General features: G+C 39.0%; 1 protein-coding gene and 1 pseudogene across 5 annotated transcripts in view; one reads left to right on the top strand and one right to left on the bottom strand.

Moving 5' to 3' along the window:
• The window catches only part of PLEKHH2 (pleckstrin homology, MyTH4 and FERM domain containing H2), a 108396-nt gene that overhangs the window by 22661 nt on the left and 71958 nt on the right, over nt 1-13777 (bottom strand). For 3 of the 5 annotated variants that reach the window (XM_034659063.1, XM_034659064.1, XM_034659066.1), the window contains exons 20-24: nt 10779-10958; nt 8795-8892; nt 6829-7006; nt 5317-5472; nt 3135-3232 (exon numbers count right to left, since the gene is read on the bottom strand). In XM_034659063.1, coding sequence (XP_034514954.1) covers nt 3135-3232; nt 5317-5472; nt 6829-7006; nt 8795-8892; nt 10779-10958 — 710 coding nt within the window. The remainder of the gene's footprint in view (nt 1-3134; nt 3233-5316; nt 5473-6828; nt 7007-8794; nt 8893-10778; nt 10959-13777) is intronic. The other 2 variants (XR_004624856.1, XM_034659065.1) reach the window with 2 other exon arrangements.
• LOC117802091 lies at nt 13709-13776 on the top strand (annotated as a pseudogene).

Raw genomic sequence — 13777 nt, 5'->3', positions numbered from 1 at the left:
TTTTTTTTTTTTTAATTTAAAAAAAATTTTATGGGGGTTTTTTTTTTTTTTTTTTTTTGGACAAGGCAGTTTTTATTATGTGTTAGTCACAACTCTCTTTGTCCTTTCTAGTGGCATTTGCTAGACTTGGAGTATTATTCTTATCTGTGTTTCAAGACTACCTTTCTCCATTTCATCCAAACTTAATTTGGGTTCCAACCGTAGCCATCACAGACAGATTTAGCATGTATTAAGCATTCATAAGGTATGCATTATTAAGAATCGTCTTACACATGGAAATAATTCCATTTAGTTCCAACAAAATCAAATGAGAATTCCTGAACCTCTCTCCATAAAGATAGATGGCAGGTCAGGTCCAAGACTTGGCTCTGTTCCACAAAAGGTAAGATTAAGAGACAGGGCAGCAATGGGGACCTCCAGATCAGTGCTTCTCAAAAGTCAGCACGCATAAGAATCACCTAGAGAATTGTTAAAACATAGACTTCTNACGCATAAGAATCACCTAGAGAATTGTTAAAACATAGACTTCTTATGACCAGAGATTCTGTGTGACTCAGTAGGTCTGAAGTGGCCCTAATAATTTGCATTTCTTTTTTTTTTTTTTGGTTTTCTCTTTCTTTCTTTCTTTCTTTCTTTCTTTCTTTCTTTCTTTCTTTCTTTCTTTTTCTTTCTTTCTTTTCCTTCCTTCCTTCCTTCCTTCCTTCCTTCCTTCCTTCCTTCCCTCCCTCCCTCCCTCCCTTTCTTTCTTTCTTTCTTTCTTTCTTTCTTTCTTTCTTTCTTTCTTTCTTTCTTTTTTCTTTTAGAGATGGGGGGGAGTGGGGGGAACAGCAGAGGGAGAGGGATAAGCAGACTCTATGCTGAGTGCAGAGCCTCATGCTGGGCTTGATCCCATGACCCTGAGATCACGACCTGAGCAAACTCAAGATTCAGAGGCTTAACTGCTTAACCAACTGAGCCATCCAGTAGCCTCTAATTTGCATTTCTAAAGCATTTCCAGGGGATCCTGAAGCTGCAAGTCCAGGGCCCGCACTTTGAGAACCATGGCTCCAGCAATCACAGAACTAAAACAATCATCTGGAAGGTCCCATTCTTCCAAACTGCTATGCTTGCCAGTCACCAAAGGACCACTGATAAAGGCCACCATCAGTGGAAACAGGTTCCTCCAGGAGTAGAGCCTGCTAGATTTCCATTATCTAAGTAAACTTGCTTATCTCCAGGGAGCATGATTTTAAGCTTAGATACCAAAGCTTAACAATCACCTTCTTGTTACTCAGAACTCTTGCAAATCACCACAGTTCATGAGCCCCTGAACAGAGAAGCTCCAATGGCTCATGACCACCGTTTATTCAGGTCAAAGGAATCTGTTCTAACAGTGGCCTTTAGTGGCTGACTGTGTGAGGGGAGACCACAATATGAAGGTACCATATTTATTTAACTGTTCCCCTATTAAGAAACATGTGAAGTCCCTCCCAACACTTATTTTTCACTGTTATAAAATAGATGGTAAAGAAGATACCGGGATGTACTGGAATACTCTCATTCACATCTGTGGGTATTTCTGAGGGGCAGATCGTCAGAAAAACAAATCCCTACTGGATCAAAGGCTATCACATTCTTTATGTCCTATAGCGTCTTTACTTCTTACACTCCAGTTTTAGGCCTGTGAACATCTTCCTAAAGTTGCCCTCTGAAAGAAGTAACTATTAAATCAGTAATTCCACCAGTAATTCTCTGGTCTGATATTTTAGATTCCTTATTTTATGGGGTAGAAGATCCACATAAAATCAGCAAAATACCTTTTTATTTTTTTGTACAGTTAATGTCACCTAATCAGTGAACACTGTTTACTATGTGCTACTTTCTGCTAATACATGGAAGAAGAGAAGATATTTGGAAAATAAAAAAAAAAGAAACAAACAAAGAAAATCTGGTTTCTGATCATATGCCAAAGTATATTAAAAATGTATCTGTTGGGAAGATAAGTGTTCTAGGCCCACTGGCTGTTTCCCAGTTCCTGAAACCCTCTGAGCAGCTTCCCTCTACAGGCTCTGAAATATCTTTTTCTACCCATTTCCACAGTCCACTTCCAGCCCCCTTCTGACCCTGGCGTAAGCATCATTCCCTAAAGAAGCCTCCTGATGCCTCCAGGCTAGGTCACACTTTTCCTATGTGCTCTTACAGAACCAAACTCTTCTCTTTCATTGAACTGAATGTATAATTATGTATTCCTTAGAATTATATTGATTAACAGTGGTCTTCCTCACTAGACTGTAAACTCAAAAGTTCAGGGACTGTATTTGTGTCTGCTTTTGTTACCATTTTATCCAGAGCATCTGGCTGAGTGCCTGGCTCATAGCTGAAGCTCAATAATTGCAGAGAAAAAGAAAGAATATGAAAGAATGAGAATAAATGATTATGAATATATGACTTCTAAAAGACTTGAACTATTTCTTCTTTTTCTTTTTTTTAGTTGTATTATTTTTTTTAAAGATTTTATTTATTTATTTATTTGACAGAGAGAGGGAGAGCATGCACAAGCAGGGGAACGGCAGGCAGAGAGAGAAGCAAGCTCCCCACTGAGCAGGGAGCCTGATGAGGGGCTCCATCCTAGGACCCCGGGATCATGACCTGAGCCAAAGGCAGACACTTAGCCGACTGAGCCACCCAGGTGCCCCAGATTTTGTTTACTTAAGTTATCTCTATGCCCAACATGGGGCTCAAACTCACGACCCTGAGATCAAGAGTCACATGCTCTTCCAACTGAGCCAGCGAGGCACCCCCAAAATATTTCTTCCTACTACAGATCTTCTTTATGAAAAATGTAATGCTAAAGAAATTATTGAAAGTGAAAAAATTCACCCACCTAGCGACCACCTTAAGAAAGCAGCTATTCTTTCTTACAGTTTTTTCCTAATCTCTGTCCAAATGCAAATTTTTATAAAATATACCCATTCATGACTTGAAGAGACTAGAGCTAGAAACAAAATTTTATGTGACAGTTTCTTCCTAGAGTTTCCTTTAACAGAAAAACGAATGCACATAACTAGGACGGCTGTTCAGTAGGAAATCGTCGGCGCAGGATTTGAGCTTAAGGATACACTCACACTTTGACATTTGGATACAGCATTACACACCTGTTTTTATAAGTCAGACGAACAGTTCTCGTACCTTCCCATTTTCCAGGCTGCTGTTCTTTGGAGGCCTGTTCCCACTTAGAAATAATGTCACATATCTAGAAGGGAAGTGGAAAACAGAGGTTTAGAGCAATTCTCAAATCAGCATTTTTTTGAAGACAAGCATGAAGCATGTCTGCAGACTGAAAAATTTCCAATTAACGTGATCAAACCAAATGGACTGAAGTCTTTTGTTTTAAGCTTCTGTGCACTCCTGGTTTTAGATTTAATTATAAATTGCTCTTTGGTCCACTTATCCTCTTGGACACCCATTAACTTTGGACTGTGGCCATACATTTTTTACTCAAAAAGGAATCTTAATGAAAGACTGAATGAGACTGGAAACAAGAAGATTCCAGGAATTTTTTCATAATTTAGTCACTGAAGAAGCAACTTTTCCACCTTCTGAGTTTATAAAGACTGGAATAACTGAGGTTATCTCAAAGCAACTTGAAATATAATCTTAAGATTCTTTGATTGGGAAAGAAAAAAAATTCTTCGGGTATCAAATAAATGTTTGCTTGCTTTTTTAACAGGTCATCTAGAACATTATAAATAAAAGTTTTCAAAAATATGCAGTAAGCAGTTATTCAGCAAAGCCCCTAGCATTTACCAAGCTCAAGTCAACCAAAAAGACTAGCTTATCTTCTTGACTAATTATTAACAACAGTGCTCTAGGAATGCGGGTCTCAAAAATTTACATTTGAATGTGCTGAACTGAATAGGATATACCTGGAGCTGAGGGGAAAAAGACATTCCTTTATGTAGATTTCGAAATAGGCAGCCACATATGCAGGGTGGGGGTGGGGGGAGGCGGGTAGCACACCTACTAACCAACATTCCTAAGAACTACGTAGGAGCTTGTGGAATAGTAGTAGGACAAGTGTTCTGTGGGACCCCTTGGAGCCCCAACAGGCTGATCTGCAAGTGTTGGGCTTGGTAGTTCGAAGAAAAGTACTGACATTTCATGTCCTCTAAACCTGTGGGATCTATTACTTCTGATCCTATGTTTTTTCCTATTCTGCCTCCATTCTCTCATCTTCACATCACAGAAATACCTTCACCCCGCAACAAGGCGCTTATTCCCAAGAGCAGTCAAGGACCATATCAAGTAAGCAAAGGGTCCAGACCCAGTTCTAGTTGTGTGATTGGGTGTAAATTGTTTTCGCTCTTGGGCTACCGCTTCCTCAATTGCAAAGTAAGAGGCCCATTCCTGTAAGGTTCCTACGGGTCTGTATTCTATATTTGTTACCATTGCAGTATGCAAACTTTATTAAAGTCATTTTACTACGACCTAGAAAAGATTTTTTAAAAATCATCCAGTTTTCCATCGTTGTTCATGATTTTCCTTATGTTTGCAATTCCCTCTTAATTTCCACGGGCCCATTTTCCACCCGTCCTTCGACGTCCAGTTCAGCTCTTCCCTATTTTCCAGTGCTGAACTTAACCTCCGTGGAACGTTCACAGGACTCTTAAATCATTTATCACTTTCAATTCTGGCTTAAGTTTATCAGCGTATACGGCTGCTCTTCCCCAAACAAACTGTAAGTTCACGGTGGACAGGAACTACTTCTGGCCCTCTGCATTCCCCACAAGGTCCAGCCCAGCTCCCATGACAGGTAAGTGAGTATTGCCTAGTGAATGAATACAATAAAAAGCTACTTTATTAGAGTTGCCCGACCTCCTCTCTTATTACCCTACTAGATAGGGTAGTATTGCTATTACTAATCTTTCTCCTGTCTTACCATGGAGTCTGTGTGTGTGCAGGTTGTGTTTAAGAATTCTATGACTTCAACAATTTTTTTTATTGTGCAGATTAGATGACTTAAAATTTCTGAAACCTCCTGAACTGAATTTTTTGCAAATAGCAAAAAGTAGCTTCTTCCCTGTTTGCTGGATCTGCATTCTTTTTTTTTTTTTTTAAAGATTTTATTTATTTATTTGACAGAGATAGAGACAGCCAGCGAGAGAGGGAACACAAGCAGGGGGAGTGGGAGAGGAAGAAGCAGGCTCATAGCAGAGGAGCCTGATGTGGGGCTTGATCCCATAACGCAGGTCACGCCCTGAGCGGAAGGCAGGCGCTTAACCGCTGTGCCACCCAGGCGCCCCCTGGATCTGCATTCTTAAAAGGAGTTGGCTTCACCTTAATGTTTCCTTGAAGACAATGCTCTACGTCCCTGCCAGAAGGATCATCGGTGAATAATGCAAAGCCAGACTGTGTTGGCTTCCTCATTCCTGTATCCTGGTTCAAAGTGTTCAAAAATTCTTCTACTGTGGTTGATGCATCAAATCCAACTACCTAAGCAGAAATAACAAAGTTATTCTCTTAACAAAAAACTATGTACATTTCAAACTTAAATTTCAAGAAGGATTTCAGGGGGGAGACGGCATATTTGATGCATGATTAATATAATAACATATATTTATCTAGGTGCTTTAACTCCCCCCATACCAAAGCTCTACTGGAGAAAATTAATGTCATCTTAATTGCTAGGTTGCTGTAAGAATTCAGAAATCTTGGCTTCAGCCAACAGACATGAATTCAAAATACAAAGATCATTTGACAGCCGTAAACATCTTGCAGAGATATCATGCCTACCCATCAAAAGCAAACCAAGAACTACAGTACAATATGCAATCTTTAAGCTAATGGAAAAAAGTAAACAAGAAATGCACTTGAACAGTCATGGGGATGCAAAGCAGAGCATAGGGAATAGAGTCAATAATCCTGTAATCACTTTGTATGGTGACAAATGGTAACTAGACTTTCTTTGTGATCATTTCGTAATGTATATAAATGTAGGATCACCGCATTGTAAACCTGAAAGCAGGGTAACATTGTGTGTCAACACTTCAATTAAAAATGAATAAACAAACAAAAATAAATAATGTTTGTTTCTTTAATATGCAGTTACATATCTGAACTCTGTGATAAGAAGCTGTGGCTACAAAGATCAGCTGCCAGCTTCAGAACATGTTTGCTTCAGTTAATAAGTAAACATCTAGGGGCGCCTGGGTGGCTCAGTCAGTTAAGTGTCTGCCTCGAGCTCAGGTCATGATCTTGGGGTCCTGGGATGGAGCCCCACATCCGGCTCCCTGCTCAGAAGAGGGAGAGAGAAGTCTGTTTCTCCCCCCGCCTTCTGCCCTTCCCTTGCTCGTGCTCTGCCTCTCAAATAAATAAATAAATAAATAAATAAATAAATAAATAAAATCTATTAAAAAAATAAGTGAACACCTAGATCTGAGAGCCGGAAGGTCTGGAGTTGTTTTCCCAGATAATTCCTGAGGCTTGGAGACTTTGAAAAAACTAAACCTGTACACACCCACTGTCAGTATTTATTTTCTCACCTAGCAAGTACCCTGACTGGGAAAGGACTCAATCAAAGTATTTCTGATTTTCTCTATCAGAATTATACGGGCAGTAAAGCTCTTCCCTTACTTGGCTCAATTTGGATTTCAGTGTGAATCCTTAGCAAAACTGTTTCAAAACTCAGCTGTTCTGATAGAAGACATGTAATGTATTTGCACGCTTATGATCACTGCCAGCTGCTGACAGAGGTAGGTAGACGGTCTCATTTTCCTATTCCACAGAGGCTACACATAGGGTTCAAGGCGAAGCAGGCATGCTTTCATCGGGGCAGAAAGTGCAACCCACCTGATATATCCCATTCATGAAGTGCACGGGAATACTGAAGGGCAAAGAATGATGATAAGGGTTTCGAAGAAGGGTTGAAAGGATTTCCATTCTTGAGGGTCTTGCTTCTCGATCTCCGTTTTGTTGGGTTCTTTCTACACATCGCTGGCAGTAAATGGCATACTTTCCAAATTCTGTCCTGTAATACACAACTTAAGATAAAGCCTACAAATAAATTCAAGACAACCTAATACATTAGGTTGGTGTACATTACCATGCCTTATGCTAATTTTGACGGTAATTCTTCTTTCTGAATAGTATTAAACTGCTACAACTTTTCCCAAATTCTAGTTTCTTTACTTTTGCAACTGACTGAATCAAACTTCCCCAAAAAGCATTCTTTCTCTTTCTTTTATTATTGTAGTTACAAAATGAATTTAAAATTACCAGTCATTATATAGTCAATAGACAGTAATTATCTTAACAAATACAAAGGAATCAATTGCATAAAATAGGATAGGCTAACAGGAAAAACACATGATGTAGCAGAGGTCTCTTTGGAGGAACATGGAGGTTAGTGCTTGACTGCTAACTAGGTGAGAAAACAGCTTCAAACAAACAAAAACGTATTTTCCTTCTTTACCCTATAAAACATGCCCGTCTTAAAAAATCTTAAGCATTAAACAAGACCACTGGTAAATAAATGCAAAAGCTGGATGGAGATCTTATTTGCCCTCATTTATAATTTCTATAAAAGCAGACTGATAATACCTCTAAATATTTGTATTATAAAGTACCTTCTAGGCAAACCTTAAAATGTCACCCTTTAGAGGTGCCTGGCTGGCTCAATTGGTAGAGCATGCAACTCTTGATCTCAGGGTTGTGAGTTCGAGCCCCACGTTAGGTGTAAAGATTACTTAAAAATTAAATCTTTAAAATGCCTCTCTTTGGGGTGCCTGTGTGGTGCAGTTGGTTAAGCGTCTGACTCTTGGTTTCAGCTCAGATCATGATCTCAGGGTTGTGAGATCGAGCCCTGCATTGGGCTCTGCACTCAGCACGGAGTCTCCTTAAGACTCTCTCTCCCTCTCTCTCCCTCTCCCCTCTCTGTGCACGTGCACTTTCTCTCAAATGAATAAATCTTAAAATGCCACCCTTTGTCTAGGGGCTCTTCAGTGACTACAACTAAAATCACGTAACCTTGGGGCGCCTGGCTGGCTCTGTCAGGAGGGCATGGGACTCTTGATCTTGGGATCATGAGTTCAAGCCCCACATTGGATATAGAGATTACTTAAAAATATAATTAATTAATTATATAAAATCACATGACTTTTATCACAGAGTCCCCAAAATATAATACAAACTGGGGAGTATTTTCCTACTATTCCCAAGTTGTTTTCTCTTTCATTGTGTTTGTTTTGTTTGTTTTAGAGCCAGAGTCTATTTAAGTCATGAACCTGTTGCACAAAATGATCGTGATACCCTTGGCTGGGTGCCCTGGGTCCCACTGTAAGAAAGCCATACTGACGGGTGGATTTTAGATGTCCTTTTGAAGGGAGTAAAAATTCTGAAGCAATTCAAATACATACAAGGATAAAAGGAGGGAAGACCGTCAGGGAAGTTTTCCCACTTAAAAAAATTCAACCTAGAGAAAAATAGCAACAGGGGAAACGAAGGGAACAAAACAGCTGCTTTTACGGAATGAGCACCCACTCTTGCTAAGTCATCCACCCCTGAAATGCACAAAGACTTTTCACTTATAAATATTGTCAGTTTTTCAAGCTCTTATTGCAGTCCTCTGGAAGAGATTTAACACAAAAAAGGAAATACTTTCCAAGCCTCACATAAAGGAGAACCAAAGGCTTCTGGCACCAACATTTGTTTCACACATTCTTCCGCAAATGTACCTGGCAGGTTACTAAATACTTATGACTTATTGTCGACTTTCAGAGCCACGTAAACAGGTTCAGCTGGCTAGTTCTCTGCACACCTGGAATCTGCATTCCTCTTTAGATGGAGCCTGAGGAGCCACAGGAAAGGATGGTGGGGAAGGAAGAGCCCAACACAGAGAGCCAAGAGCTGCCAGCCCTGGGCAAAGAGAAGCACCATAGGTTAGACACCACCTGGCAGTCAGAGACCCGGTGAGAGCCAGTGTGACTGACAGAGGCTGTGAGGAAAGGGATGATGATGGTCCTTTTCAGCCCCCACAGGTTTTTGCTCCTTCCACATAAACATTACCGGCTTAGAGCTTTTATAACATAAAAACATTCCATGTTCTATAATCCATCTAGTTGTATACCCTATTGTCTACGTTGAGGAACCCAAGGTCATGTAGATATGGCAGTCCTTTTGACATCACCCTCAAAGATTAGCGGCATTGTTTTTGTCCGTTTATGTATTTACTCGTTCGCTGAACTAGAAGTAATGGCTTTGAGGAGAGGCAGACTGAAAAACAGCAAAAAAGTCATATACCCCAAACCAAAACCAATCTACCCACACATACATACATATATACATATCCAAATAAGGGGCAAGTATAATGATATTAGCAGAGGTTATCTTTATGTAATGGGATTATATGTGATTTTTGTTTTTCCTTTGCTCTGTTCTGTATCCTCTTTTCTATTTTATTTTTCTTTTATTAAGTATAACTTCAATCATTTTTTAAATGTTGTATGAAGAAGGAGGGGGAAAAGGTACTGTCTCTGGTCTTGAGTTACCTACAGTTTAGGAGAGTTATATATTTTAACAGTAATTTACAATATAACATGGTCAATACCATGGCATAATCTTTTTCTTTTTTACGTATAACCAATGGAGGGAATAGTTAACTGCTATGGGAGTCAGGGAAGAATTCACAGCGGAGACGTTGCCTGGGCCAACTGTAAAGTCTACAGGTGGGAAGAAAGAAGGGGATCCAGGCAGCAGGAAGAACAACAGGTGCATGGTGAAGGATCATGTGAAGGCACGGTGCATCTGAAGAATGGGGTGTATTTATTCTTTCAGCGTATGCTGGATGCAGGAGGCAAAAATTAAGTGGAGAAACAGGAGGCCTCTGGAGCTAGATTATGAAGGGTCCTCAATGCAAATGAAGCTTAAGCTTCCAACATCGCTCATGCACGGGCCCTCCAAGGCCCGGGAAAAGTTGTATTGACTGTGTTTATGTGATCCTGTGTTCTTTTAAATTGTGTGAAAGTAACATACTTAAAAAAAATAGCACATTAGTAATAGTATAAGCTTAAATTGTATAAGCTTCAACTCCCGTGAAACCTGAATCCCCTGAGAGTACTATTTGCTAGGGTAAGAACTTTCCGGGTTCATCCTGCAGTTAATAGGGAGTTAATAAGCAAAGATTAAAACAGGCATTCATTGAAGAGTGAACATCAGTGACCAAAAGCCACCTGAAAATATACTCAGCTGTGCTAATAGTTAAAGAAATGCATCCTAAATCACTAGTGAAATACCACTTTTTACCTGAAAAGGACTTAAAAGCAGAATTACACTGAACATTGATGAAAATATATGGAAATTCTAGAAATGGATTCAAAGAAATTTGCTGGACTTGTACACAGGGTTTAGGTGCAGAGAGGTCTACTGTAGGGATATTTAATCCAAGAAAAATGATTGGAAGAACCTAACTGTATAGTGATTGATTTTAATGCACCATTAATGTTTCTGAAGAATGATGAAGGATACAGGGGAAATGTTATGCTCTACAGTTTTTAAAAAAGTAGTATGCACACTGCAGCTCCAGTGGTGTGGAGACAGTGAGTGTGCATAAATGTACGCAATACACATTTACACAGAAACACAAATATATAAATAAACGGAAAGAATATACATCAAAATATTAATAGCTATTTTTCATTTTCATACTTTTTGCATTTTTCAAATGTCTATATTGAATATGTATCATGCTCACAGTGAGGAAAACAACATCATTTTAAATTGCATGTATATGTATCAATATATACCTGCAGCGGTCCTGGTTGATTCTGTGGCTGTCTCCGTCTTGTCTGTTTAATGAGCTGACAGCAAATTTCATTCTGGAGCTCAGGATGTGTCAGACAGACTTGCAAAGCACTCTGGGCTAGAGATATATGGTAATCAATCGCAGGGGAGTCAACTGCTGCATTTATGAAAAGCTGGCATGTCTGAATTAAAAAAGGAAAGGTACATTCAAAGTGAGAAATGATTAGATTTATTCTGCATGAATTATATTGATTCTCTTCATAGCAACAGTTTTTGTTTAAAAGGATGGAACAAGATATACTGTGATAACACTAACCAAAGATATCTGGAGTGACTACATTAAAGTCAGACAGAGTAGATTTCAGAGCAAGGAATTCTGCAAGAGAGATGAAGAGGGTCATTTTATGACAATGGGGTCAGTTCTGCTAGAGGACATAACAATCCTAAATGTTTATGTACTTAATAACACAACTTCCAAATATATGGAGCAAAACCTGATAGGAGTGCAAGGAGAAACAGACAAATCCACGAGATTCCAATATCCTTCTCGTAATAATTGAGAGAACATGTAGACAGAAAATCATTAAGGATTTAGAAAACTTGAACAACACTATTTTTTTTTAAAGATTTTATTTATTTATTTATTTGACACAGAAAGAGAGACAGCCAGCAAGAGAGGGAACACAAGCAGGGGGAGTGGGAGAGGAAGAAGCAGGCTCACAGCGGAGGAGCCTGATGTGGGACTCGATCCCATAACGCCGGGATCACGCCCTGAGCCGAAGGCAGACGCTTAACCGCTGTGCCACCCGGGCGCCCCAGAATATGCATTCATTTAAAAAGTATACAGAACATTAACAATCTGGCATCCGTCAGGCTATAAACTTCATATGAACAGTGACTAATCTTATATATCTTTGTATTCCCTACACAGCACAGAATGACACAGTAAATGTTTAATGAATTAATGCATTTAAAATCTGATTAAATATAATAGATATTAAGAAAGGTTAAAAGGAAGTGTTCGTAAACACAAATGGTTGGCTTTAACTACCATTTTGTTACATACAGTGGGTAGTCTTTACCTCTTCTGAGAACAGAATATAATCAAATAAATTGACTCTGTAATCTAAAGCACTGAGCCCAAGCATTACATGAAATGCTCAATGAAAAAAAGATTTCCACCATTAAATTTCATCATGGTAAGGAAGTATCTATCATTATTTTATGAAAGTTGAATTTGTCAAATGCCTTTTCCACATCTATGGAGATGACTGTCTATGATAATAAATAGTAGTAATAGACACCCTAATATTCAGCCATCCTTGGTTTCCTGGAGTAATTCTCTTTTAGTCACAATTCGGTATTCTTTTAAAGTGATGCTGGTTTCTGTTTACTAAGATTTTACTAGTTTTTGCATGAAATGCTCTGTTTTGTACAATCTTTTCTGGGGTTTGGTACCAAAGTAATGTTTCACAAAAAGAATCAGGTGATATGATGACTGAGAATTGCTTCGGAATAATCCAATGTTGACGGAGCAGTGGGAGTGGGGAGATGAAAACAAAACCATCCATGTTCCTCATAATATTTTCTCTACTGTTACATAGGTTTGAAATTTTCCAAAATAAAAAGTAAAAGTTAAAAACTGAATTGGGGACATTTCCTTCTTTTTCTATGCTTTGGGACATTTAAAGAAGATTGAAATGATCTATTCTTATAAAATTTGGCAAATTCCCCTATTTAGATTTCATTCTCTATTCAATTTGGGCCATTTATACTTTATTACAATGTTCACTACTTCATCCAGATTTTCCAACATATTTGTATGGAGTCTTTCTTGCTTGGGGTATTTGTATATTCTACAGGAGGATTTTTAATGTTTTTAATTTTCATTTATTTATTTTTTAAGATTTTATTTATTTGACAGAGCGAGAGAAAGAGGCAGAGAAAGAGGTAGGCAGAGGGAGAGGGAGAAGCAGGCTCCCCACTGAGCAGGGAGCCCGATGTGGGGCTTGATCCCATGACCCTGGGATCATGTCCTGAGCTTTAGGCAGACGCTTAACCAATTGAGCCACCCAAGCGCCCCCATTATGGTAATTTTAAAACATTAGCAAAAATAAAGAGAACACTATAACGATCACACATGCACCCTTTCCCCAGTGTTAACAATCATCAGCATTTTGCCAAACTTGTTTCATTTGAACCCCCTTCCACCTTTTTTCTGGAATATTTTAATGTACATCATGTTATTTTATCAATAAATACTCCAGTATGGATCTCCAATAGTTTTTTTCGATAACCACCATATCATTTCATACCCCCAAATCAATAATAATTTGTTATCTAATAAACATGATTTTTTTTTTGAGATGGGAGGCATGTAGGCAAGAAGGAACCAAAAGAAAGACAAAAATTGGGACTCTGTGAAACTAGGGCAAAATGAAATATCAAGGTCCTGGTGTGGAGTGAAGACCTGAAGCCACAGAAGGTACACAAGATTCTGAGACAGGAGAAAAGAAAGAGAAAGAAAATAAATGAAAGAATGTCAGGGAGAGAGATTTGAGGTGTTCATGTCTAATGCTCTCTAATTTTCTCAATGAAATAGAAGGTAAGTTTGTTGTGAAGCACATTATTGAATAGGGAGTTTGGGGGGGGGGATGTGACCAAAGAGAAGCAAAAGAAGAGAATAAGTTAGCCCTGAAGAATAAAGACCACAGATTTATATTGGCTCCAGTTCACATGGTGCTTGATCAATGTGGAAGTGGACAAGACAGCAACACTGATCTATATTGGGGTTTGGCTGAAGAAGGCATGGAATTATGGGTCCCAAAGAACTGAGTATTAATGAAAGCCATCTAGACTGGATAAAGAGGGAAGAAAAGCCAAGAGACAGTTACCATGCTCTCTCTTGATGTCAAAGAAAATAAATGGCTCAGTGCTCGCTTCGGCAGCACATATACTAAAATTGGAACGATACAGAGAAGATTAGCATGGCCCCTGCGCC

The sequence above is a fragment of the Ailuropoda melanoleuca genome, chromosome 4 (assembly GCF_002007445.2).
Source record: "Ailuropoda melanoleuca isolate Jingjing chromosome 4, ASM200744v2, whole genome shotgun sequence".
NCBI lineage: Eukaryota > Metazoa > Chordata > Mammalia > Carnivora > Ursidae > Ailuropoda > Ailuropoda melanoleuca.
The sequence above is the reverse complement of the archived record's forward strand: the minus strand, read 5'-3'. Positions and strand labels throughout refer to the sequence as shown.